The 22116-nt window shown below is 34.5% G+C and overlaps 3 protein-coding genes across 4 annotated transcripts; 1 reads left to right on the forward strand and 2 right to left on the reverse strand.

The window, feature by feature from the left end:
- Positions 1-1426: 1426 nt before the first annotated feature.
- LOC17874853 (nuclear cap-binding protein subunit 2) lies at positions 1427-3683 on the forward strand. 2 transcript variants are annotated; one of them, XM_023780795.1, is made up of 9 exons: positions 1427-1538; positions 1639-1672; positions 1930-2153; positions 2234-2372; positions 2462-2495; positions 2609-2719; positions 3065-3124; positions 3210-3319; positions 3427-3683. In XM_023780795.1, exons 2-9 carry the CDS (start codon positions 1655-1657, stop codon positions 3499-3501), a joined length of 771 nt encoding a protein of 256 aa, XP_023636563.1. In that variant the 5' UTR covers positions 1427-1538; positions 1639-1654; the 3' UTR covers positions 3502-3683. The 2 variants fall into 2 exon arrangements, with proteins under 2 accessions (XP_023636563.1, XP_006280871.2); XM_006280809.2 differs by having other exon boundaries at positions 1428-1538; positions 3213-3319.
- Positions 3684-3879: 196 nt separating this feature from the next.
- LOC17877309 (transcription activator GLK2) lies at positions 3880-6347 on the reverse strand. The gene is made up of 5 exons (XM_006279578.2): positions 5763-6347; positions 5340-5480; positions 4775-5116; positions 4345-4437; positions 3880-4254 (listed from the first exon to the last, which is right to left on the reverse strand). Exons 1-5 carry the CDS (start codon positions 6240-6242, stop codon positions 4108-4110), a joined length of 1203 nt encoding a protein of 400 aa, XP_006279640.1. The 5' UTR covers positions 6243-6347; the 3' UTR covers positions 3880-4107.
- A 7580-nt stretch (positions 6348-13927) lies between these two features.
- On the reverse strand, positions 13928-21143 carry LOC17876851 (homeobox-DDT domain protein RLT2). Its single transcript, XM_006279496.2, has 19 exons — positions 20980-21143; positions 20727-20859; positions 20229-20636; positions 20039-20118; positions 19544-19945; positions 19362-19451; positions 19114-19278; positions 18803-19025; positions 18593-18693; positions 18391-18477; positions 18155-18304; positions 17906-18061; positions 17603-17812; positions 16864-17514; positions 16252-16782; positions 15608-16168; positions 15340-15444; positions 15008-15259; positions 13928-14939 (listed from the first exon to the last, which is right to left on the reverse strand). Exons 2-19 carry the CDS (start codon positions 20854-20856, stop codon positions 14118-14120), a joined length of 5124 nt encoding a protein of 1707 aa, XP_006279558.1. The 5' UTR covers positions 20857-20859; positions 20980-21143; the 3' UTR covers positions 13928-14117.
- Positions 21144-22116: the final 973 nt, after the last annotated feature.

Raw genomic sequence — 22116 nt, forward strand, 5'->3', positions numbered from 1 at the left:
AATCAACAAACTTTTACCTCACATTAAGCTACCTTGAGTTACAATTTATCAAGTAAAGCAACATTTTTTTTTGTCAACCTTTGTAGTGCAACATTTCGAAACCCTTTTTCATGCTATAATCCACATATTATAAATCGTCATATTGATCAACTAGCCAAGAATCAACAATTGAAAAATTCAGATTTTATTTTACTTATATATTAAATTGTATTTCTGGTGTAATGCATGATGACAATCAACTATAATCAATAGAGCAAGTTTTAGTGTACAAAAAAAAAAACAACTTACAATAATATTTTTGAAAAATTCTCATTTCAGTGGTATTTATAACAATTACCTATTTAATAGACTTTTTGTTTTTTTTTGTTTTTTTTGTTTGTAGTTTGTGAGTAAAAATGCGACAATAGTCGAGGTAATTTTCAAATTTTGGATATACGTCTACATTAGTATTTTTGAATTAGTATTTTTGAAGTATATTTTTGAAATAAATAATAATTTTCAAAAGAATTACAATCTATGTCATTGCTTATTTATATATCCACAACTTTACATTTAATTCTTTCTACTCTCTGTACAACCAAACATAGCTAAAATAGTTAAGGATTATTATAAAATTAGAAATATCCATATAATGTTCCAAAGTTAATAATATTTACATTTAGAAAATTTTATCACGAATTAAAATTTGATTCTTCTCTCATCTTTGTTTATTTTTTTATTGTTTTGAATCTCCACTCATCATTATAATTATATATATTGCATTTAAATAATTAGAATTACAATATATGCAGAAAATTAGATTTTTAGTAGATAATAGATTTTTATTAGATTAAGTTACTAAAATCTAATTTTTAAAAGTGTGTTTAACGTCACATAACGGCTAAAATTTTAGAAAATGATTCAAATACATATATAAATAAGATCAAAATGAATCCAAATCCGAATTTTCTGAAACTTCACTTAATAAAACATCCAAGTTTTAAAAATTTATATGTTTTAGCTGGTTTTAAAGTTGAACTGCTTAATTTTACTGTATATAATACTTTAAAAACTTTTAAGAAAAAAATATAATTTAAATTAAATAAATAAATTTTGATTTCTGTAGTATATCGTAAATTAAAATCTAGTCATTTTTATTTTGGTAGTCTTAAAAGGAAAATATGCCAACCGAAAACATTTAATTAGAAATCAAATAAAATCCATTAAAGAAATAATTCTCTCTAAAGTCTAACTATTGTAAATCGAAATTAGAAACAAAACTCAAAACCGAATCGAACCAAATTTAAATAGATTATTAAGTTGAAATTTGTGGTTTAGAATTCAAACTTAACCAAAACCAAAATAATCGAACCGAAACCAAACCGGATGAATTATTTGGTTTTTTTTTGTTCTTTTTTGTTTTTTTTTCGACATAAGAAATTTATTGTAAGGTTCTGTAACGTGGACCATGAAACCGGATACTCGAGTCACCGGAGTGTCCTGCTTCTCTCGGTTCTTCTTTTCCCTTTAGTAAAATTAGGGTTTTTTGAAGAAGACGAGTAAGCATCTCTCCGTTTCGATTTTTTCTTCACTCTTCTTCTTCTTCTCATTGCACATAACCTAATTTGAACTTATCACTCCTCTCTCTCTTCATCGCAGATTCATCGACAAGGCGATGGCTTCTTTGTTCAAGGTACATAAAGTTTGGATTTTTATCTGAACCCGTTTCTGGGTTTTGAATTCGTCACTGTTTCTAGTGAATTTGAGTATCTGGGTTGTCTAGAATCTGATAGGTTTGTAGCGATTCGAAGAGTCACAAACCCCAAATCGAGTAATTAGTGATGAATTTGGTGTCTAGGGTTTGCTCTCACGATCTATGCATTTAGTCTTTGTATGGATTCGTTTGTATGATTATGTCAATTCCTTCATATTTGGGTGTTTTGGTGACAGGAGCAAGCTAAGCTCTCGGCTTATCGAGATAGAAGATTTTCAGGAACACAAGAGGAGTTCGATGAGGCGTTGAGGACATCTTCGACTGTTTACATTGGCAATGTGTCTTTCTACACTACTGAAGAACAGCTTTACGAGCTCTTCTCTAGAGCAGGAGAGATTAAAAAAATCATCATGGGTTTGGATAAGAACACTAAGACACCCTGTGGCTTTTGTTTCGTCCTGTAAGCTTTTGATTTTCAACAATTTTTATTTGTAATTGTTATGATTATCTTGCTTACGTGTGTGTTGTTGATGTTGTCAGGTTCTACTCGAGAGAAGATACTGAAGATGCAGTCAAATACATAAGTGGGACTATTCTGGATGACCGGCCCATTCGTGTGGATTTTGATTGGGGATTCCAAGAAGGAAGACAATGGGGACGTGGTAGAAGCGGTGGTCAGGTATTCATTAGACGCATCCTCGCTGTAATTTTCTGATCTTTTGTATATGGATTTGACGTAATCATGCTTTTTTTGAAAATTTCATACAGGTTCGAGATGAATACCGTACAGATTACGATCCTGATATCCTTTCAGTCTACATTGTTTTGCTTTTATGTAGTTCTTGTTTAGTAAATCTGTTTCTCGGTAATGGATCTGCTGCCGATCCATCTGTTTTTTCTTTAACTCGTTGACACCTAGAGGTGGTTATGGAAAATTAGTTCAGAAGGAACTTGAAGCACAAAGGCAGCTTGTAGATTACGGTACTGGCTCATTGGGATCTTATCAACAAGCTGCGCCATCGAATTGTATGTTCTTTTTCAACTTTCTATCAAATCTACTAAATCTTGTTTCTAGTGGCATGATCTTGCACTTAAGTGTGGATAAATGATGAACATGTAGAAGTGCCGTGAATGTGAGTCTTAAATTGCTTAACTTAGCATTGTAGTGCTCAGAAGAAGATTCTTTTTCTTTCAAAACATCTGCTTATTGTTTTACCAATGTCCATTGTGAGAGAGTTAAGATGTGGAAAGAAATCATGAATCCTAGTGTAGAAGTAGCTTATTCAAGTCCATCATGTGAGAATCCATAAATAGAGCCTGCATAACATTAAGTTCCTAAATGCTTTTTGCATATATGTATTAATCACGCAGATGGAAGGCGTGGCGGATATAATAATCAAGGAGGCTCGAATCGCCAGGGAAGAGGAGGAGGTATATGTTTCCTAACAAGCATAGCACTTAGTAATCTTATAATCATACCACAGAGTAGCACAATTCAATGTTTTTAATGCTTTAGCAGACTACCATCGGAAACGTCAAAGAGACGATGATCGTTATGGACGTGACAACTCAAGAAGAAACACAGATCATGAGACTAGGAGAGATACTGATCAGGACATGAGACCGGTAAGTAACACAACTCTTTTCTTTTCTCCTAGTAATCTGTTTGAGTAAGTTTACTATCTGATGCTAAAACATTGTCTTCCATGGGAATTTTTGTGTGGTTTCAACAGGAGAAGAACCCACGATTCCGTGAGAGCGGTGACTCCGATGATGAAGGTGAAGATGATCGGAAGAGAAGATCTTAAAAACCAACTTTAGCATTTACCAATGTTGCTGAAGGATCAATGTAAACTTTTAGATTTATGAGTCTGAACTCAATTTGGGTTTTCTAGACTTTCATTACAGCCTTTATGAAGTTGGTGTCATCCCATATGAGTGTACAACCTTTTCTCGATCATCGGAAATATCATTACTAGACTTTTGGGCCGAAGTAGTAGCCAAGTGAAACCTCACTATAGTGCTCTGCTCACTAATCAAATTGTATCTATCTGCCTCACCATCTTCAGGCGTTATCGAATGGGTATTAAGAATTTCATCGAAAACTTACAGCGGCTTGCCAAACAAAGGCTAAGAGAAGAAAGAAAAGACTATGGAGAATGAGATTGTTAACTATGGCAACAATATATATTAACTGAGTAGAGTTATCTACTGTCAAAAGTTTATTTATCGATGAAACTGGACAGCTAATACAAAGTTGCTTAACTTCAATACATGCACATCATAAAGAGAAATACATATGATCAAAGCAACAAGGATTGATAGTATACTGTTCCTTGCAAAAATACTTAGAAGATACTAAAAAAAAATGAAGTTAACAATTCGAGATTTCGGCGAATTTTTTGACATTTTTCTCAAGGAAGAGGAGGAACATCAGAAACTCCTTGACGTTGCAACTCCGTCATAACACCATCAACTGACGGCGGTTTCAGTCCGAGAGGTAGCGGCAGCCACGGCTTGGTTATGACATCTCCAATAGCAGCGTCAATGCTCTCATTCGACTGCACCGTCAAGTAATAGAAGATAATGTTATCCAATTGAACAAAGTTATTGGAAAATGATTTTTGTATGATCATGTCATAATCACTCACGGGATGAATGTCGATGGGAGGATTAGTGGGTCCTAATGGTCTTGTTGCGGGAACACCAATGGTTGAATGATTTGATGTTGCCATACCATATCCCTACACATAATATTACATAAAAAAATTCTAATTAGAACACTATACAATATGTTGTTATATGATTAGTAGTCTACATGAATTCATAATCTTGCTTAAGTGCAAGCTTTTATATTACTAATCGCGTTTATCATACAAAAAAACCGCGATTTAGTATACTGATTTTGTTATATGATGCTTGTGTTCATAAATTATAACTAGAAAGTGTATACTAAAAAGCAAGTAATGTACAAATACTAGCTTTTTCCAGTTTCATGATTGTTCAACAAAAGTGATTTTGGTTATGTCATTTCAACTATTTTCAAGATTTAGCCTTACAACTAATGAAATGAGTTATTACCTGTGGATAGAGTGGTTGTTGGTGCCAGTACGGCGGATGAGCTGGCCAAGCTGTTGACGGAGCGGCCGCAACGGCCGGAATCGGATATGTCCGATGAGCTGAGACCGGAGTGTTAGGCTTGTGTTTATTAGGCCATGTAGGATGACCCCAAACATGCAAAGGCCTGAAGTGGCCATGATGCATTGGTGCCACATGTGGAGGATAGCCTAAAGCAGGAGCCGTCCACGGCTTCTTTCCTCCTCCACCTACTCCGGCAACTGCCACCGTCGCATGCCTCCGGAGATTCCAGCTTGCAGCTTCTGCCTCACGCGCTAGCAAATGCTTCCGATGTGACCTATATTTCTATATCATTACAAGAATAAATACAAACACATACAGTATTAGTCTTATTACACAAATCTGAGTTGGTTTTGTATTTTACTTGTCTTTTCTCATAAAAGTTTAAGCAATTTTTATTTTAACAATTAATTAATAAGAGCTATATAGGGTCAATTAATAAAGAACTTAGTTTGCAGAGTTTTTAGTACAGTTATAGTTTTAATTACATCTAAGAGTTTAAAATTACCTGAAGATGGCTAGCAACGTTGTGACGAGTGAGAGATTTAACGTTCATAATTTCCAAAATCCGAGACGGCACCGCCTTGTCTACTCCTAATTGCTCCACCGCTTGTACGAATTTCCGGTGTAACTCCGGCGTCCAGTCCACCTGATTATTACGGAAAAAAACAAAAATTAATTAGTAAAAAAAAGAAAAAAAAAATTGTTAAAATTTTACCAACTATATAGTTTAAATAAATACACAAAATTCAATACTCCTAGTACACAAAACTTGGTTTCATCCAAGATCTACTCCGGTTATTAAAAATTAAAACAATTGTGATTATATATATATATTAAAATACAATAAAGTATTAGTTTCATTTATACTTTTGAACGAAATTAAAATATTAAGATTTACTTAAGATGAATAATTAGGAAATAAACACACCTTAGGTTTTTTCTTAATATCGTTATCATCGGATGAGCAATTTTTACTTTTCTTCCCTTTACGTTTGCCTCTACGCACCGTTTTGTCCCTAAAACCACCATCACCACCACCATCACCACCACCACCACGCTCTTGCTTACACAAACCACCACCACCACCACCACCTTCCCTCTCCGATGTCTCCGAAGCCGTCGAAGTGTTCCCCTCCATCTCTTGCTCCTCATCTCTCCCACTACCGGAATATTCCGCAAGAATCTCCGAGTCCATATCCAAATCAGGCAACACATCGTCTCCATCGAAACCAATGAAAAGATCGTCGTAGTAATCGATCCCATCAAGAAGTTCGTCGGAGAAATCTCCGACCGTCGTGAAGTCCGGCAAGTCTCCCGTCGTAAAATCTGCGAAGTCTGCCGCCATGAAAGTGTCCTTGGAGTTGGTGGAGTTGTTTCCGATGAGTGGAGCTGGTGACACAGTTAACATCGGAACCGTTTCAAGATTGTTCAAGAACACTCAAGATTCGAAAGATTTAGAGAGAACAAGAGTGATACAGTGAAAGTAGCATATGAAGGTTATATATATATAAAGCTAGACGTGTGTGTGTGTGTGTGTGTGTGTGTGTGTTTGTATAGATATAGATAGTTCCAAGGTTTATTAAAATCTTTATATGCCGTATGTGTATATATGTGTTGGTGGACACTGACATGAAAAATAAGTTGTGGTTGAGAGATAGGAGAGAGAGATTTTTAAGTTTTTTATTTTATTTTATAAATTTAATTTTGAAAAAAGAAAATTTCAGTCAATACTTATTAACACTTTCCTTTAAAAACATTATGGCTGTATTACAGTTGATGGAAAAAAAATGCACAAGAGATAATAATTAGTCAAATATAGGAAATGATAGAATATATATATATATATATATATATATATCTTTTTGTGTACATTACTAGTAAAAACTTTACCTTTCTTGGTTTCTCAAAAATAAATTGGAAACTTTTGTCACTATTTTTAAAAAAAAGATTTACAGGTAGTGAAAAAATTGAGTAGGAATTAGTAAATCATAAATCACTTTTTGATAATAGTGATTTGAGGTATTTTGGATGATAATACTTTTTTCGAAACTAATACAAGATTGATAATTTTGGGAGAATTTCAAATGATTACTACTGTTTTTTGTTTATTATTTTAAAAATAACTGTTCTTTACATGAAAATAACTATGGAGTGTTTAAATTGAATTTACAAGATATTTTATAACGAATGTTATTTCTTTAAGGTATATAAAATCGATCCCATTTTCTTACTAATTAATAATAAAAAATATATATGGAAAAGGGATCGGAATGTCAAATGATGTTTGTTTGTGTGATAGAGATATGAAACGGCGTCGGATGGGAGTCCATTAGGGGTTTAAATCATTGGATACGAGATCTGTGGTTAATCTTCCTAGGCGTAATGGAGTTCTCAAAGCCGCAAAAAACAAAAAAGCTTGTTATGTCAAATAAGAATGTCAAAAGATAACTTATATAAACCAAATAAAATTTTATTACAGTAACGACAAAGAAAACAAATTAAAGGCTATGATCGGATAAACTGGTCGTTAATGAAAGCATTATTGATACGAGTAGAATCTTGACAGATTTAGATGTCTTGGATTATGTTGTGCAACATTTGTCGCGTTTCGCGACTTAATTAACGAAAACCTAAATAGCACATTGACTTAAATGGGTTTTAACCAAATGATTTGTGTTCCCTGGAGTGTGGGATCTAGGAAAAATGATCTTATGGGCTCCACCTGGATAGTATTTAACGGCTAAGGGGATTCATTAGCATTCAACAGCCGAACACAAAGCAAGAGATAAGGCGAGCACTCGATAAACCTGATCACGAAGTAGAAAGTTACGAAGCTCGAAGGCCCAAAGAAAAGCCCAAAAAGGAAAACCTCTAAAAAACCCATAAAACTTTGTATCCGGAAAAATAAAAAATGTTTAAATTAAAAACAATGCGACATTGATTGACGGATTGAATGCTCAACGATGTATAAATATAGAACTTTAAGCCAATGAGGGGGGAGACATTTTCTATCACTCACAATACAATAATACTTCGTCCATACTCTTTTATATATACAATCTATAATATGCAAAAATACAGAAAAATACGGTCTAGCTTTTGATCTTGAGAGTTTTTAACCTACAATAGCATTTATATAGGAGTTCAGATTTAGTATCATAGTAACTCCATGTCACATGAGGGAGCTTCGAAGAAAAGACCATCGAGCCAACAGTGTGATGTGCTTGTAAGGTGGCTAGTAGTTAAGACTTTGGATGTGGTTGGTTATGTCTTCCGCGATAAGTTTTGTCTGTTAATTTAGTGATGTTAATCGAATTTCCAAACAACATTATACTTAGTGTGGAAACGGCTGAATCCTTGTCAAACCAGTCTGGAGTTGTGTGGCGCCGCGGAAGAGAAGTACACAAATTAGAATAGACTAGATGGAGAACACATAAAGACTCTTCGATAGTTTTATTTCGTTTGAAAAATGAGACGACATCGTTTGAAAAATGTAACTGTTTTATGTCTGGAGAAGACATAAAAACTTTTTAGTAGTTTGATTTTGCTGATTTTAGAAAAGTTACGAGGAATAATAGGAAAATTAGCTCCAATAATTCACAATTGGTGAAATGAGCTTCAATAATCCAAAATGAATTAGTCATTACAAGCTAGATTAGTAGAAAGTATCGCTATATATTATCAAATGTTGAGACATCATTAAAACCTTAATTTTCTAAAAGCTTAAGCTTGACTTTAAACTTCACTACCTCTACAAAACTAAATAATTCTGATAAATTACTCCCATAAATTCATAATTCTATAATTTTATAATTCTCAAATTTGGTGAAAAAATAATTAATATAACCTTTGACCAAAATGTGGAGGTTACAGTTTCATTTTGATTTTTTTTTTTCCCAACAAGCTAACAATTTAGTAGCTACTTGGTGTTAAAATAGCATTATTTTCCCTACATTTATTTTCTTTTAACCATATATGCATGTGTGCAGGTGCAATAAACTAAACATTTTTATTGACATTACATTTTCTCAAAGTAAACGATGCTACGTGGCGTCAAAAGCATAATTTACTACATTAACTGTGAAACTGTTACGTTTTTATTTGTGTGAACGTTAGGTTTTTGTGGCATTAATGTTGTTAAAACTCTAGTAGTTTAATTAGTACACTTATTATATGGGTACGTTACAATGCAATGTAACGTCATTCAAAGTCAAATTTAAGAGTATTACATTATTAGGATATGTTTGGCTCAACTCAAGTCCATCTAGTGCCACATTCTGACACAATTTGACTTATAAGAAAATATTTTAAACTAAATAAATGGTTTATACATTTAAAACTCACTTATACGGATACTTATAATTTAGCACGAAAAATTCGTATCAAACCGTATTATGTCTTTTATAATTGGCTTATTTGATCTATTACGACTAGTTATAAATAAATAAATAGTTATATTGTTACTTGTTAACTTATGTTCTTAACTCTAGTCTCTAGTAGTTTAGTACACTTGTTACAATGGGAACGTTACAACTTAGTGTAACGTCTTTTTAAGTAAAATTTAATAGTGATACATTATTAGGAGTCTAGGACAGTGATATAAGTTTGGCTCAAGTCCATCTAATGCCACATTTCTGACACCTCTGATTCATTAAAAAAATAGTTCAAAGTTTCAAACTAAATAAATGGTTTATGAATATGTAAACTCAGCTTACACCGTATAATTAAGAAGAATTTCAAAAATATCACTTTTGAAAAAACATTTTATTATTATTATTAGTGTAATGTTGGAGATGCACTTAGTATATTATTATTTCATTGTTACGTTACAACTTACAACGTCTTTTAAAGTAATTTTTTTTGTTATTATTACATCATTAGGACAGTGATATGTTTGGCTCTAGTCTATCTAATGCCACATTCCGACACCTAATAATAGTTCAAACTAAATAAATGGAGTATTACATAATAAACTCACTTATACGAATATTTATAATTTTGTGCGTATAGTTTAGTAAAAACATTTTACTTTTCTTTGGTATTACAGTGTTTTATTCTTTATGAATTACGAATCTGATTGAAATATAATAAAGTGCATATAGTAATAGTATAATGAAATTTGTGGTGAGATCTCAACCACATCTTTTTTTGTTATTTTTTTAATAATTGATTCCATTTTACATATGTGTGTTCGTGTATATATATTTTTTTTAAAGAATAATACAGTGCAACGGGGCTGGCTACATTTTGTTTTCTCTATATTTCTTATATTAATATTATTATTATTATTATTTATATAAAGAAAAGTATAATTTTATTGCTATGTGGACTCCAATTATTTCGAGAGTTTTTAATATGTGAAAATGTCATATCATGCTCACTCTTTAGTCTTCCACCAAACGACATCTTTTTCGTTTTTTTTTCTTCTTTTTTTGGGTTTTTACATATTTTTTCGTTTTCATATTGAAATGTTAATATACATATTGTTTATTATACAAAAATGAAAACGAAATTTTTTATTCAGCAATATGAGAAAGAAAGTCTTTAACAAAGAGAGGTCTATTATTGAAAATAATTTGAAATATTTAATTATATAAAGAATTAAAATGATATGCACAAGATTTATACAAAACAAAGAGACAAACATATGATGGGGACGAGACGTCGAAACAAGTGGGGGCGTCGAAATTGACCTTCTCTCGTGAGCACACACACATATTGGATAATGCTTTACTCTTCTTTTAATTAATTAAATCTCTTTCTCAACCCATCTCATTCAATCTACATTGTCTTGATTAATTACTATTGAAAAATATGTCAATGGGATTGACTTGAGTCATAATGATAATAGTAATTAATAATAAGTGAATATAAACAAGTTATTAGAAAGAACAAAGAAACATACTTATAGGTAATAACGTATGTACATATTAAAACATTCCTTACTAATAAGCTTGCTCGTACTAATCAAGTTGGTTTGATATATTTTACAAAAGGAAGACAAAGTCAAACAAACAAAGCAACTCAAAAAATATGATAAATAATAAAAGAAAATGGTTCATAAAAGGAAAGAAAAATACAAAATCACATGTGGAGCGTTGTAATAATTGAAGCATCTTTACAAATATTTACAAGCAAAAAAAAAGTGTCAATACCACTATAGATTAACAAGAGATAATCCAATATTTAGAAGCAATAAAAGTATATTACTAAACGTAAAAAAAAAACGTTTAAAAATTGTTTTGCACGTAACATTCTTCAAATGTTTTGATCAGTTCGGATAAAGATAATGTCATAGATCATTTGCTTTGTCTAATCATATGAGAAGTAAGAAATATATGTTTTTGACCCGTAAACATGGTAAGCTAATAAGTAAGAACATTTTTATTCTTACGACACATTCATGTCATAATGATGAGAATAATTGAAGTACAAAAATAATTCAATGCGTTTTAAAAGCCCGTCAAATCAAATTACGCTGATGCATAATTGTGAGGGACATGAATTGTTACATTTTTGGCATTTAGGTCTCAATAAAGTTTGAAATATCATTTTCTTAAATGACACATTCGACAGACATATTATAAATCGTCGTACTTGTGTTATTAGAAATTAAAAAGATAAAATTATATATAAACCTTACAGATAGTTTCATCCATTCTTGTTTTTTTTTTCACTTTCTTAACCTAGTTCTATTTTTCTAAAATTTATCCACAATGGTTAATTAGTGAACTATAATGAAAGTTTCTTGTCTCATATATTAACATACTTTTATTTTGAGTTTTTTTTTTTTTAAACTCCTAACCACATACAAACTGTAATGTTCATCCTGAAAAGAAAAATTATATCTAAACTCAAAAAATTGTGAAAAAAGTATTTGGTTAGATGTACAATGCTTTCTATATAGATGCTGGATTTGTTCAACAAATTGGTACATTTTAAATACCAAATACGTAATGAAACATGTCAGATAAAAAAGAATTCTGAAATAAGATTGTCCATTTCCGATCATATAGTTTCTTTTATTAGTCAGGTCTCGATTTTACAACCATTCCAAATCCATTGTACCAGCCTTTACCACCAGGCAAATTCCCCACTTGAACTATCAACTTATATATCAGTATGTACTAATATACATATATTGGTACTAATATTTATACATCTATAATATTTAATATACTTGTTTACTAAATTGGCCTTTAATATTTTAGAGGGTAAACTATGATACCAATAACAGTAATTTTGGAAAAACTTGTATGGTTTAGGTAAAGCTACTTCTAAGTTTTAAGTTTTGACCTAAGTTACTACAAAAGCGAAACGTTTAGAAAGGTGGAACCTATTTTTGTAAAAAAGCTTTAGGAAGTGGGTACGTAACATATTTTATATATACTACAATAAAAGATAAAACGTTATATCATATTCAGTAATACATTTCTAATACATATATTTTAAAATATAACTCAACTGAAAAAAAAAAATATTCAAACCATTCAAAGTGAAAATTTTATATCTATTCTCATTTTTCTCAATATTCATCAAAGTGAACATAAACACAATGATAAAAAAAAAAAAAATTGAAGCAAAAATAAACCGTTGATGAAATTTCATCGTTATTATCGTGTTTTCGATCTTGACTCTGATACCATAAAATATTTTGTAGAAAGTTTGAGTATTATTATGAATAGAGAACAGTATTTATACAAACTTAGAGATATAAAGATCGAAGCTAATTAAAGAAGTACTAGAATAGAGTCATATGTGTAATTCTTTTCTTAGCTAACAAATAGACTTAGCACATTGAACAAATATAATTTTCTTTGGCAAACAAGTGTGTACTTATTATATAAGCTCTACATGGTTCAAAATCAGATAATACAAGAATTCTTTTTTTCTTTGTCTCTAATTTACAAATAAGACACCATCTTAAGCATGAAAGAATTTATTCAAATAAAATAATAGTGATATTCTCGAAATTTCGTAAAAAGTTTAGCAAATATAATGATTAAAATACTTTTTTTTTGGTTTTCATTACATGATTGAGATGATATTTTTATAATATGAAAGAAAAGAGAATAAAAAAATCAAGAAGATGGTGTGATATGTGGAGAAGATAGTTTTGTCTTTCTTCTGTGTCATGAGAGGCGAGCAGTACTTTGTCTGTAAGCTCGTCGAGAGACATATGCACGACGTCGTTCTCAGTCCCACTCTTTTGATTTTTATTCTTTCTTTACGACACAATAGTACTGCATCCAACAATAATGTAACAACGTCTTCACAATTCTTCAGTCACGATCATTTCCAAACAATGTTAACTAGTTTGGTAACCTAGATTTTTTCACGGTTCCGGTTTCTATATTGATACGCCGAGTTCTAGAAACATAGTGTTTGTATCATTTGTATGGGATAGGGTTACATAGACGATTATAAAAACTATTACATAGACGATTCTATCATTGACAATTCTTAAACCGTAAAACTCTATTAGATTCACGACTGAAAACACTTCCTTCTTTGATTACGCATCGTTATCTCTAATTGCTTTGGTTGCGCATTGTTGGAGATCTTTTATAAAAACTATTACATAGACGATTCTATCATTGACAATTCTTAAAACGTAAACTATATTAGATTCACGAGTGACAACACTTCCTTCTTTAGTTACACATCGTTATCTCTAATTGCTTTGGTTGCGCATCGCTATCTCTAATTGCTTTGGTTGCGCATTGTTAGAGATCCACTCGAATCCCAAACCTCCTGAAATAGAAACATGAATTAACCCTAGTCATTAGGCAAAAAGGATTTCCACAAAGTCTCTTTTAAGTTTTTTTCCAAAATATTGAAATAGCCATCAAACAAAACTGAAACCTATGGGCCGAGACTGTGTAAAGGCCCACGAACGGTGAATTATAGATAACAAGTTTGCGTTAAACCATATATGTAGTAAAACAAACAGATCATTCATTTCAAGACTACCAAAAAAGGATCATTCCTTTCAAGATTTTGAGATTCCATGAAGTGTTAACCGGCAGATTAAACCACTGGAGTTTATTTTGGTACAAATCGAACCGAATTCGATTAACTTGAACTAAACCGGACCAGAACATTACTAATTATATAATGGTAGAAGAAGCTTACACAAAAGAGACAAAAGGATCACATTTTGATGTTACCTTAGAAAAAAAAAAAAGGGTTAATGATACTGTTAAGCTACAAGGATTCACTCTTAAAGAATACAAAACAAAAAGCTTCGTCTCGTAGTAAGTTTCTTTGTCTACTAAATCAGTTAACGATAATCAGAAGACGATGAAGATGTTAGATCAGGATCATCGAACGCGAACCTCTTCCGAGCTGCATCGTTGTTACTAATCACCGGCTGCTCTCTAGTACCATACGAATCATCGTTTATGTAATCTTCATCTTCGTCGACGACATTCGCGTTCATTTTCGTGTTCATGTCTTCTTCTTCTTCCTCCTCTTCTTCTTCTTCCTCTTCCTCTTCTTCTTCGTATTCATCATCACTATGTAAGCTAAACTCACCCCTACCTACTAATTTACTTGATTCACCGCCGTCGTCAAAATCATCGATTGGTGCCATGACTTCATCATCATCGTAGTCTTTATACTGAAACGATCTACCTGAGCTGCTAGCTTCACCGTCGTCTTCCTGTAGTTCAGGTGTTTCGATCCAGTCGTCATCGTTATCCGGAAGAGTGGTTTTGGCGGTTACAGCACCTTCTTTATCCCGACGTTTAACTTCTACTTCGTTGGATATACCGAGCGTTCCTTGTGTCGGTCTTGTCCTGCCTTTGGTGCCGCTACGCCGTCCGTTCTTTCTACTACGAGGTTGAGCTCTCGGTCTCGACATGGTTTCGCCATTTGAGTTTGCTGCACCTCGTGGTGGTTTACCAGAAACTGTTGGTTTCTTGCCATTGCCACGGGAACGAGGCCTGCCACGTCCACGTGGTGGCCGACCTCCTCGCCCAGAGCTCGATACACCACCTAAACCAGGATCAGTCCAGTTCTCTTCTTGCGTGTATGCAACTTGCACCGGAGTCTCCATCACGTTCTTTTCTTGAACGTTGCTCATAAAATCTGGCTCCAAACCCTTGTAAACAAGAAAAACTTTCAGTGTGTGAATAAAGAAAATATCAGCATTCGTCGTTATATACTTACAACGAAATCTTCGGATTCTTTGTCTTTTAGAGGATCGTTGTTTTGATCAGGCGTGTAAACAACCGAGCTGTCAAAATCAAAGAGTCTCAGAGCTACACCTCCCGTTGTCTTCGGTATCCACGGTAGTACATTAACCACACACGTGAAATCGTTGGCAAGAGCTTCTTCTGGTAATCCCAAGAGTTCAGAAGTTGTTTCAAAGTTTGGAGACAGGAAATCTCTCTTTACTGCAACCTCTAACGTTGTGAGAACCTGAAATAAGCGAGTTTCACGGAATCAGAACTGTCCACAAGATAACTATGAATCGTTTGCAACAGTTTGGAAATATGAACCTGATTAAGTTCTTCAGGGGAACTTGATGACAACAGCTTCAGACCCCATGATTTCCTAACATTCTCTGTCCAAAAAGCTTCAAGTCCTTCGGGTGGAAGAGAAGCCTGTCCATCACGAAGAAGAATTGCAATACCAATTAGTCCTAAACCTGAAACCGTATCAGACGAACCAAAAAAATTCTGTATCCATTTGGTTCTTGTAATTCATTGGCATGGGTAAAGCTAGTACGTTATATGATGAACTAAGAAGTAGTCTAGAAAAACTCACTTCCACAAGTGCTAATTGAATCTTGAGTAGTCTTATTCTAAGAGGAGACGAGATAGAGCTACGCAAGATAAAGCCAGCATCTCCTCCTCTCGAATTATCACAGAGTTGAGCCACTTGCTCAGCAAAACACAACTCACCAACATCTGGACCAGCACGCATTTGTCCGCAACTAGGACAGCAAATATCCTCAACAAAGTGTAGTTCCGCACAGATTCTGCATATGCGAAAAAGCGGACTGCTTTGCTTGGCACCGTACTTAAATGCAGATAATGCACCTGGATGTAGCATATTATCCCACATCCACTTCTCAAAACTCTGGAATCGTTGTAATACGCTGCATCTCTCAATGTTGTTATGATCCCCTAGCTCGATCTTAAATGTAGTGGAGATCTCTGCAGTATCAGAATCCAAGCAAGAAGATATGGAACATAGCCCGGGATTGGCTTCCACATTCCTCCTCACTGCTTCCTTGAAAGATGCTTCAATCTTCAGCAGCATAAAGTGTAAATGTGATTCTCTTACACCACGAACATCTAGTGACTTTACCAAATAATCAAAGTCCTGAAAAAAACAGAAACTTTGATAATGTTATCGACACAAATGTTCAAATTTCCAATTCGAGTTTTAAGTCTTTTCGTATATACCTCTTTGGAATCAATGAGCCTCCATCGGCCATCCTGAAGTTCCACGAATATTCTACCACAACCGGGATCATTTCGAGAGGCGGAAGCTGAAAATCGCCAATAGCGATTACGTCTTCGATCTTGACCTAGCGGAAGCGACCTATATACATATAACTCTTCAGCTTTATACCCAACATACGCTTTTAACTGTGCACGCAGCCTTTCACGGTCCGCTGTGTAGCCCTGTTGCTGCTGATACTGCAAATTCTCCATTCCAGATACATTTTCTTGCAATTGCAAGCTTGGTCCAGCAATCACGTTATTCACATCTGTCTGTGGAAGACTCAATGGGTCCTGTGAGGAGATTGGAGTCACATCTGCTGATGAACTTTCTTGATTTCCAGATGCAGGGGTTGCGATATTAAGCCCCGGCTTGGCTGTTGGGTATGAAAGGAAATTCGCTCGCATCAGTGACTCTTCTTTCCAGCGTTTGTCGAGTTGCACTTCACCCCACATCTGTTTCTTTAGCGCACTCGCAACTTCCAACCGTTCCTTCGCACAACAAATAGAACTTGATTATGGTAAAAGACTAATGAGAATGCAAGTTCAAGATATTTTTAAGATAGAAAATACCTCAAGGGCGATTCGGATTGTGTTTCCTTCGATGGCAATACCAATCAGAGCAACAAGTCCATTTAAACGTTCCTCGCTGCTGAGATTCGAGTAATCTCCTTCAACGAGTCCTTGAACCCATTGTTCCCCAAGTTTGCTCTCATCAAAACAAGCACTTTCCTCATCATTTGCTACCGCATCCTCTAGAGATTGATCTGCTAAAATATCATCTCTTTTCTCATCTTTCATATCCTCAGGGAGAGAAGGAGTAAGAGGCAGTCCTGGTTTGGTTTTCATGGTCATGGTATCCAATTTCCCATTTTCCAACACTGGTTCGACTTTGATTGAGTTTTCTATCTCCATAGCAACGGGATCTTCCTTTTTAAGGTTCAAATCAACCTCTGGGTCATCTCCAACATCGCTTTCAGAGTCTTCATCTCTCTCAGCGTCATCAACATCTTCTACATCAGTAATGCCGCTCTTGAATGCACGTATTCTCTCTCTCGCTTCAGCAAATATAGTCTCAGCATCACCTGCATCCTTTCTATAAGAAGCACGAACACAGTACGTGGAAGGAGCTACCCTCTCAAAGAGTTTTGTATCCCGTGACAACGCAGCAGCAACAGAGGCTTCAGGTGTCCTACTAGTCGTTAGATCCCTCAATCCTGAATTCTATGATCAATAAGAAAGAAAACGAGAATGAAACAAAACGAGAATTAGATAATAAGTTCAAGAGAAACAATCATTAGACCATTTTTACCTGAATCTTGTCTGCAACCTCAAGAATGGTCAAACCCTTTTCACCCTCAATAGATAGAACATGAAATGCAGCAAATTTAACAGTGCCTGGCGTCAAACGATGCCGTGAACGTCGCGGATTAGAAAGTCCTTTTTCTTGCATCTTGGCAAAAGCATTCTCAGCTGTTACACCTTTCCTTAGGTTTAAAATCACATTCTCAGAATTGTTGGCCTGCACTTGAAGAGAAGCAGAAGTCACAATATAGTAGAAAAACCAAAATTAACCCACCTAAACAGAAGTCACAATATGCTCTAGTTTACCCACCTCATTTTCATCATGAACAGACAAAGTCTTAATATTCTTTTTCTTCAGTTGCGGTCCCAACCCGGCAGAGACAGCAAGTTGCCTCAAGATTTCAGGCCATGTAAAAACATTCAAGTTTCGTCTCCAGCTGCGTATATCAAAACCCCACGCATATGCCTAATCCAAAAAATTTCATCATACTTTACATCAAGAGGACTAGGAAATATTTATGTTATAATCGAAAGAAATACTAAAATGGCCTAAACTTACACCCTCCACAACATGAGGATGACCCCCTCCCGGATTAGAAGCAGTTTGGTTTGCTCCAACACCGGTTAGAAGCGTTCTTGTAACACCTTCAATGTCTTTGATTATAGTCTTCAAAAGAACAATGTGTATCTCTCCCATTAGTCGTGGGTCCTACACAGCCAAGGAAATGTAGAGAAAATCAATCTTGTTTAGATCCAAATGTATTCCACTTAAGAGAGAAAGAGAGAAACACTTACATAGTCATGGAATGACTGAGCAAACTCATCTAGGGTAAATGGCCAAAGACCAAGAACGTCTGCGAAAGTGATTAAGAATCTCCATACCTACACAATGTCAACCAAATAATAAAAAACTCAAGTGGTGAGAAAACTAAAGTAAGAAATCGTCTCAATGTATATAGTCAAGTTTGTTAACAGTAAGTAAGTTGGGAAAAATCACCATTAGAAGATTGGCAACATTCTCATCAGAACCATTCCATGGCTTGACTGTAAAGGGCTTTTTCAATTTCACAGATGTTGGAGGAAATAGCACCTGCTTGTCTGAAAAATATAATCCACCAGATGGATGTAAGCTACAATTCTCATATAAGAGGTGAAATGAATCAAAAAATGTAAATGAAAGTTAAGACAAAAAGAGTTAATGATTCACCTCTATATTCATCAAGGTTCTGTAGAGTTTCAAAGTCAAGAGCGAGCATTGAAGGCAATCCTTTGGCTAACGCAGCAACTTCCATGAGTTCTAAGCGTTCATCTTCAATAAGTTCCATAGATTCCTTTGCAATCTTACGAGCAATGGCCCTCTCGTTAGCAGCTTTAAGCCTTGCAACCTCTTTTTCTCTACGCATCTCTTCTTTTTGTCGCATTTTCTCAGCCTAATTTACAATAAGAGGTCAAATGAGGAAACAACATCTCACCACAAGTACTCAAGAAACTTAAAGGTAGCACATAATTTCACATTACCCTCATTGTTTCTTTCTTCAAGAACTTCTCTCTTCGCTGCAGCTCTCGCATCTGCTCTTTCATAAACCTCTCTTCCTCTCTCTGCTTTTCACGTAAAAGACGTTCTTCCTCTTTCCGTCTTTCCCGATCTTGCCTCTCCATTTCTTTCCTTATTTGCTCCTCTCTCTGCATAACAAATTGACAAAATGAAAACAAACAACAAGATACAGTTACTAAAGTATGTGCTTAGCTTAAACCAAAATAAAGACCTTTCTCCTCAGCAAATCTTGTTTCTCTAGTTCTCTTCGAATTCTCTTCTCATGCGCCTCAACTTCACGAGATATTCTTGCTTCTTCATTCTACAGTGAACACAAAGGGAGAGAAAATGATGAGAACAGTTCCCTGCTTACTTATACAGAACAAAAAAGTCACACATTCCTTTTATACAAACCTTGCGTTTTCTCTCTAATTGCAAGGCATCATCCTCCTCATCCTCATTACCAACTTCTCTCTCTGATTTCACAAAATGATCCTCATGAATCGGGTGATCATTTAAGTTTCTATGTGCAGCAGCATCCATGTAGCCTTTTTGATACGGTGAGTCATATTCAGACAAGTTAGGCGAATAGACATGCCCGGCCTTCCCTTGGTGAGTTGCAAGATTCAAATTTGGTATCTGAGGTGAAATCTTATAGTCATCCCGATGTCCAACAGACACCGCTGAAGCCCTCATAACCGAAGCATCAATAGGAACTCCAAAATGATGTGACGGAGAAACTCTTTCAGAATGATCAGTCCTCGAAGATGGCAAGTCAGGAAGGAACTGATATTCACGAATAGGCCTCGCATGATCCTATAACAGGGAAATGACAAAATTTCTGAGAACAACAAAAGGGAAAAAAAAAGACTAGAGTAGTTAACAACAAATCATGAGACCAAAACTAACTTTACTCGGTTTCACATCGGGTCGAACATATAAACTGGTCTCAAAAGCTTGCCTAGTCGCCTTTCGATGGCTTGGCATCTCTGTTCCCACACCAAAAACCATACATTTCCATTTCGGTTAACAAGTAAAAAAACAACAAACCAAAACAACATTTGTATCAATCCTAAGAAGCAGAATGTAATGTATTTACCAATAGGCATGCCAAATGCACCAGGAGGTAAAGGATCAAACTCCATTCCAAGAATAGGTCCATTATCTCTTAAACGCTCTCCAAGCTGAGCCTCCACATAGCCAACAGCTCTAACCTCAGCAGAAGAAGGTTCATTAAACCTCCTAACCACAGTCACACCACCACCACTACCACTACCTCTAACAGCTCTTTTAGAATCAAACTCATTTCCCGCCACCAAATCACCGGCATTGACGGAGGATTCCACAGCCATTGGTGTTACCAACTCCTTACGCTGACGTTTACTCGGCGTAGTAGATTTCCGGTCTTTAAGACGCCGGTGACAAAACCACATCTGTAACTGTCTATCTGAAAGGTTCAGTTTCACTGAGAGATCCGCTCTTATAGCTTCCGAAGGATAAGGCTCAGCTATAAAAAAAAAACACACACACACAACAATTAAACACTAATAAAAAAACAAAAAAACCAAAGTAAGAAACTTTATAAACAAAACCAAACCTGAATAAGTGTTCTCAAGAACTTCAAGCTGAGCAGCAGTTTTCATTTTCCGTTTAGACTTACTCTCACTACCACCACCTTCAGGTGTAGTTTTATTCTTCTCTGCTTCATCAGAGCCACCACCTTCCATTTCCTGCAAAAAACAACAACAACCCCCAAAATTACAAACCCTAGAATCAAACAACAACAACAACAAAGTAATGAAATTGAGTTTTCGAAAAAAAAAAAAAACAGAGAAGATAAAAATACTAACTTTATGGTACTGAGATCAAATAAAGGTCGAGACTTTGAGGATAAAACTAGAGAAAGATTTGTGGGTTTTGCTCAGAAGAGAACATATCTGAAGAAGGAAGAAGAAGAACCACAAAGGGTTGAGGCGGATTTGATTATTTTTTGGTTTGACGAAAAAGAGGAGAGGAGGAAGAAGTAAAGAAGAATAAAAATCTGTCCACCAAAAAGACCAAAAAGAAAGAAAAAATAAAAATTAAAAACCTTTCTCTCTTTCTCTCTCTCTCTATTACTACTATCTACTACTTACGAATGTGATTGGGAATTTCACAAATAAAAATCAAAAAAAACATTAAACATTAGTATGAATAGCAATATCGAGAAGATCATTAATAAAAAAGGAACGAAGAAGAGGAAGGAGGATTTTAATATTAAAAGAAATAATAAGAAATCACGAAGGAGAAGAACAGCTACAAACGAACGAACAACACCAACACCAGCACCAGTGCTGTTTCTTTTCTGACTATTCGTTTCAATCATAATCATAATTTTCTTTTCTTTTTTTTCTACTTTCTTCTTCCTTGGAAATGTTTATTGAAAATTTTAAAAAAAAAAAAGAAAAGAAAGAAATTGGTGTGTGAATTGATTGAGAGGAGAAGGAGTGGAGAAAAAAAAATTGAAAAGTAAAAATTTAATTTTTAAGACTTTGATGAGAGTTTGTTTGGTGAATTGTCAGATTGCTCTATTTTTTTTTTTTCTTTTTTTTTCTTTGGTGGGTTTTTGAGAGAATCGAGGGGGTTTGATTCAGGACTCGGGTTTCTCTCTCTTTGTTTTGTTTTTCCTCTCGCTTGAAAATTAAAATTTTAAAGTATTTTGTTTTTTCTTCGGACTTGTGTTCTGTTTTGTCGCTTGTGTTTGGATTTGGACCTGTCGTTGCCATTTGGGTAATAAAACCGACCGCGTTGGTTCGGTCTTTAAAAAGCCCATTATCGAAATGAGCTCATTAACAAGCTCGTTTACTTTTTTCCACTTTTTGACAAGCCTGTTTTAGATTACATGGCCAAGAGATGAAGATGATTCAAGTATGACATTATGTTGTAAATGCCATCACAATAACATGTAGTTTTACCTTGAAAGTAAACCCTGACTTAAAATGTATATG

The sequence above is a fragment of the Capsella rubella genome, unplaced genomic scaffold (assembly GCF_000375325.1).
Source record: "Capsella rubella cultivar Monte Gargano unplaced genomic scaffold, Caprub1_0 scaffold_8, whole genome shotgun sequence".
Taxonomy (NCBI): domain Eukaryota; kingdom Viridiplantae; phylum Streptophyta; class Magnoliopsida; order Brassicales; family Brassicaceae; genus Capsella; species Capsella rubella.

What these genes read in the sequence shown, in the direction of transcription:
- LOC17874853 (XM_023780795.1), top strand. An exon ending in GTGGTAGAAGCGGTGGTCAG is followed by an intron (nt 2,373 to 2,461) that starts GTATTCATTAGA and finishes AATTTCATACAG; the next exon opens with GTTCGAGATGAATACCGTAC. An exon ending in CTGATCAGGACATGAGACCG is followed by an intron (nt 3,320 to 3,426) that starts GTAAGTAACACA and finishes TGGTTTCAACAG; the next exon opens with GAGAAGAACCCACGATTCCG.
- LOC17877309 (XM_006279578.2), bottom strand. Translation starts at nt 6,242, where the DNA reads ATGTTAACTGTGTCACCAGCTCCACTCATCGGAAACAACTCCACCAAC. An exon ending in ACGTTGCTAGCCATCTTCAG is followed by an intron (nt 5,117 to 5,339) that starts GTAATTTTAAAC and finishes GTAATGATATAG; the next exon opens with AAATATAGGTCACATCGGAA. An exon ending in CTCCCATCGACATTCATCCC is followed by an intron (nt 4,255 to 4,344) that starts GTGAGTGATTAT and finishes TTGACGGTGCAG; the next exon opens with TCGAATGAGAGCATTGACGC.
- LOC17876851 (XM_006279496.2), bottom strand. Translation starts at nt 20,856, where the DNA reads ATGGAAGGTGGTGGCTCTGATGAAGCAGAGAAGAATAAAACTACACCT. An exon ending in GGCTCATTGATTCCAAAGAG is followed by an intron (nt 16,169 to 16,251) that starts GTATATACGAAA and finishes TGTTTTTTTCAG; the next exon opens with GACTTTGATTATTTGGTAAA. An exon ending in TTCAATTAGCACTTGTGGAA is followed by an intron (nt 15,445 to 15,607) that starts GTGAGTTTTTCT and finishes CGTGATGGACAG; the next exon opens with GCTTCTCTTCCACCCGAAGG.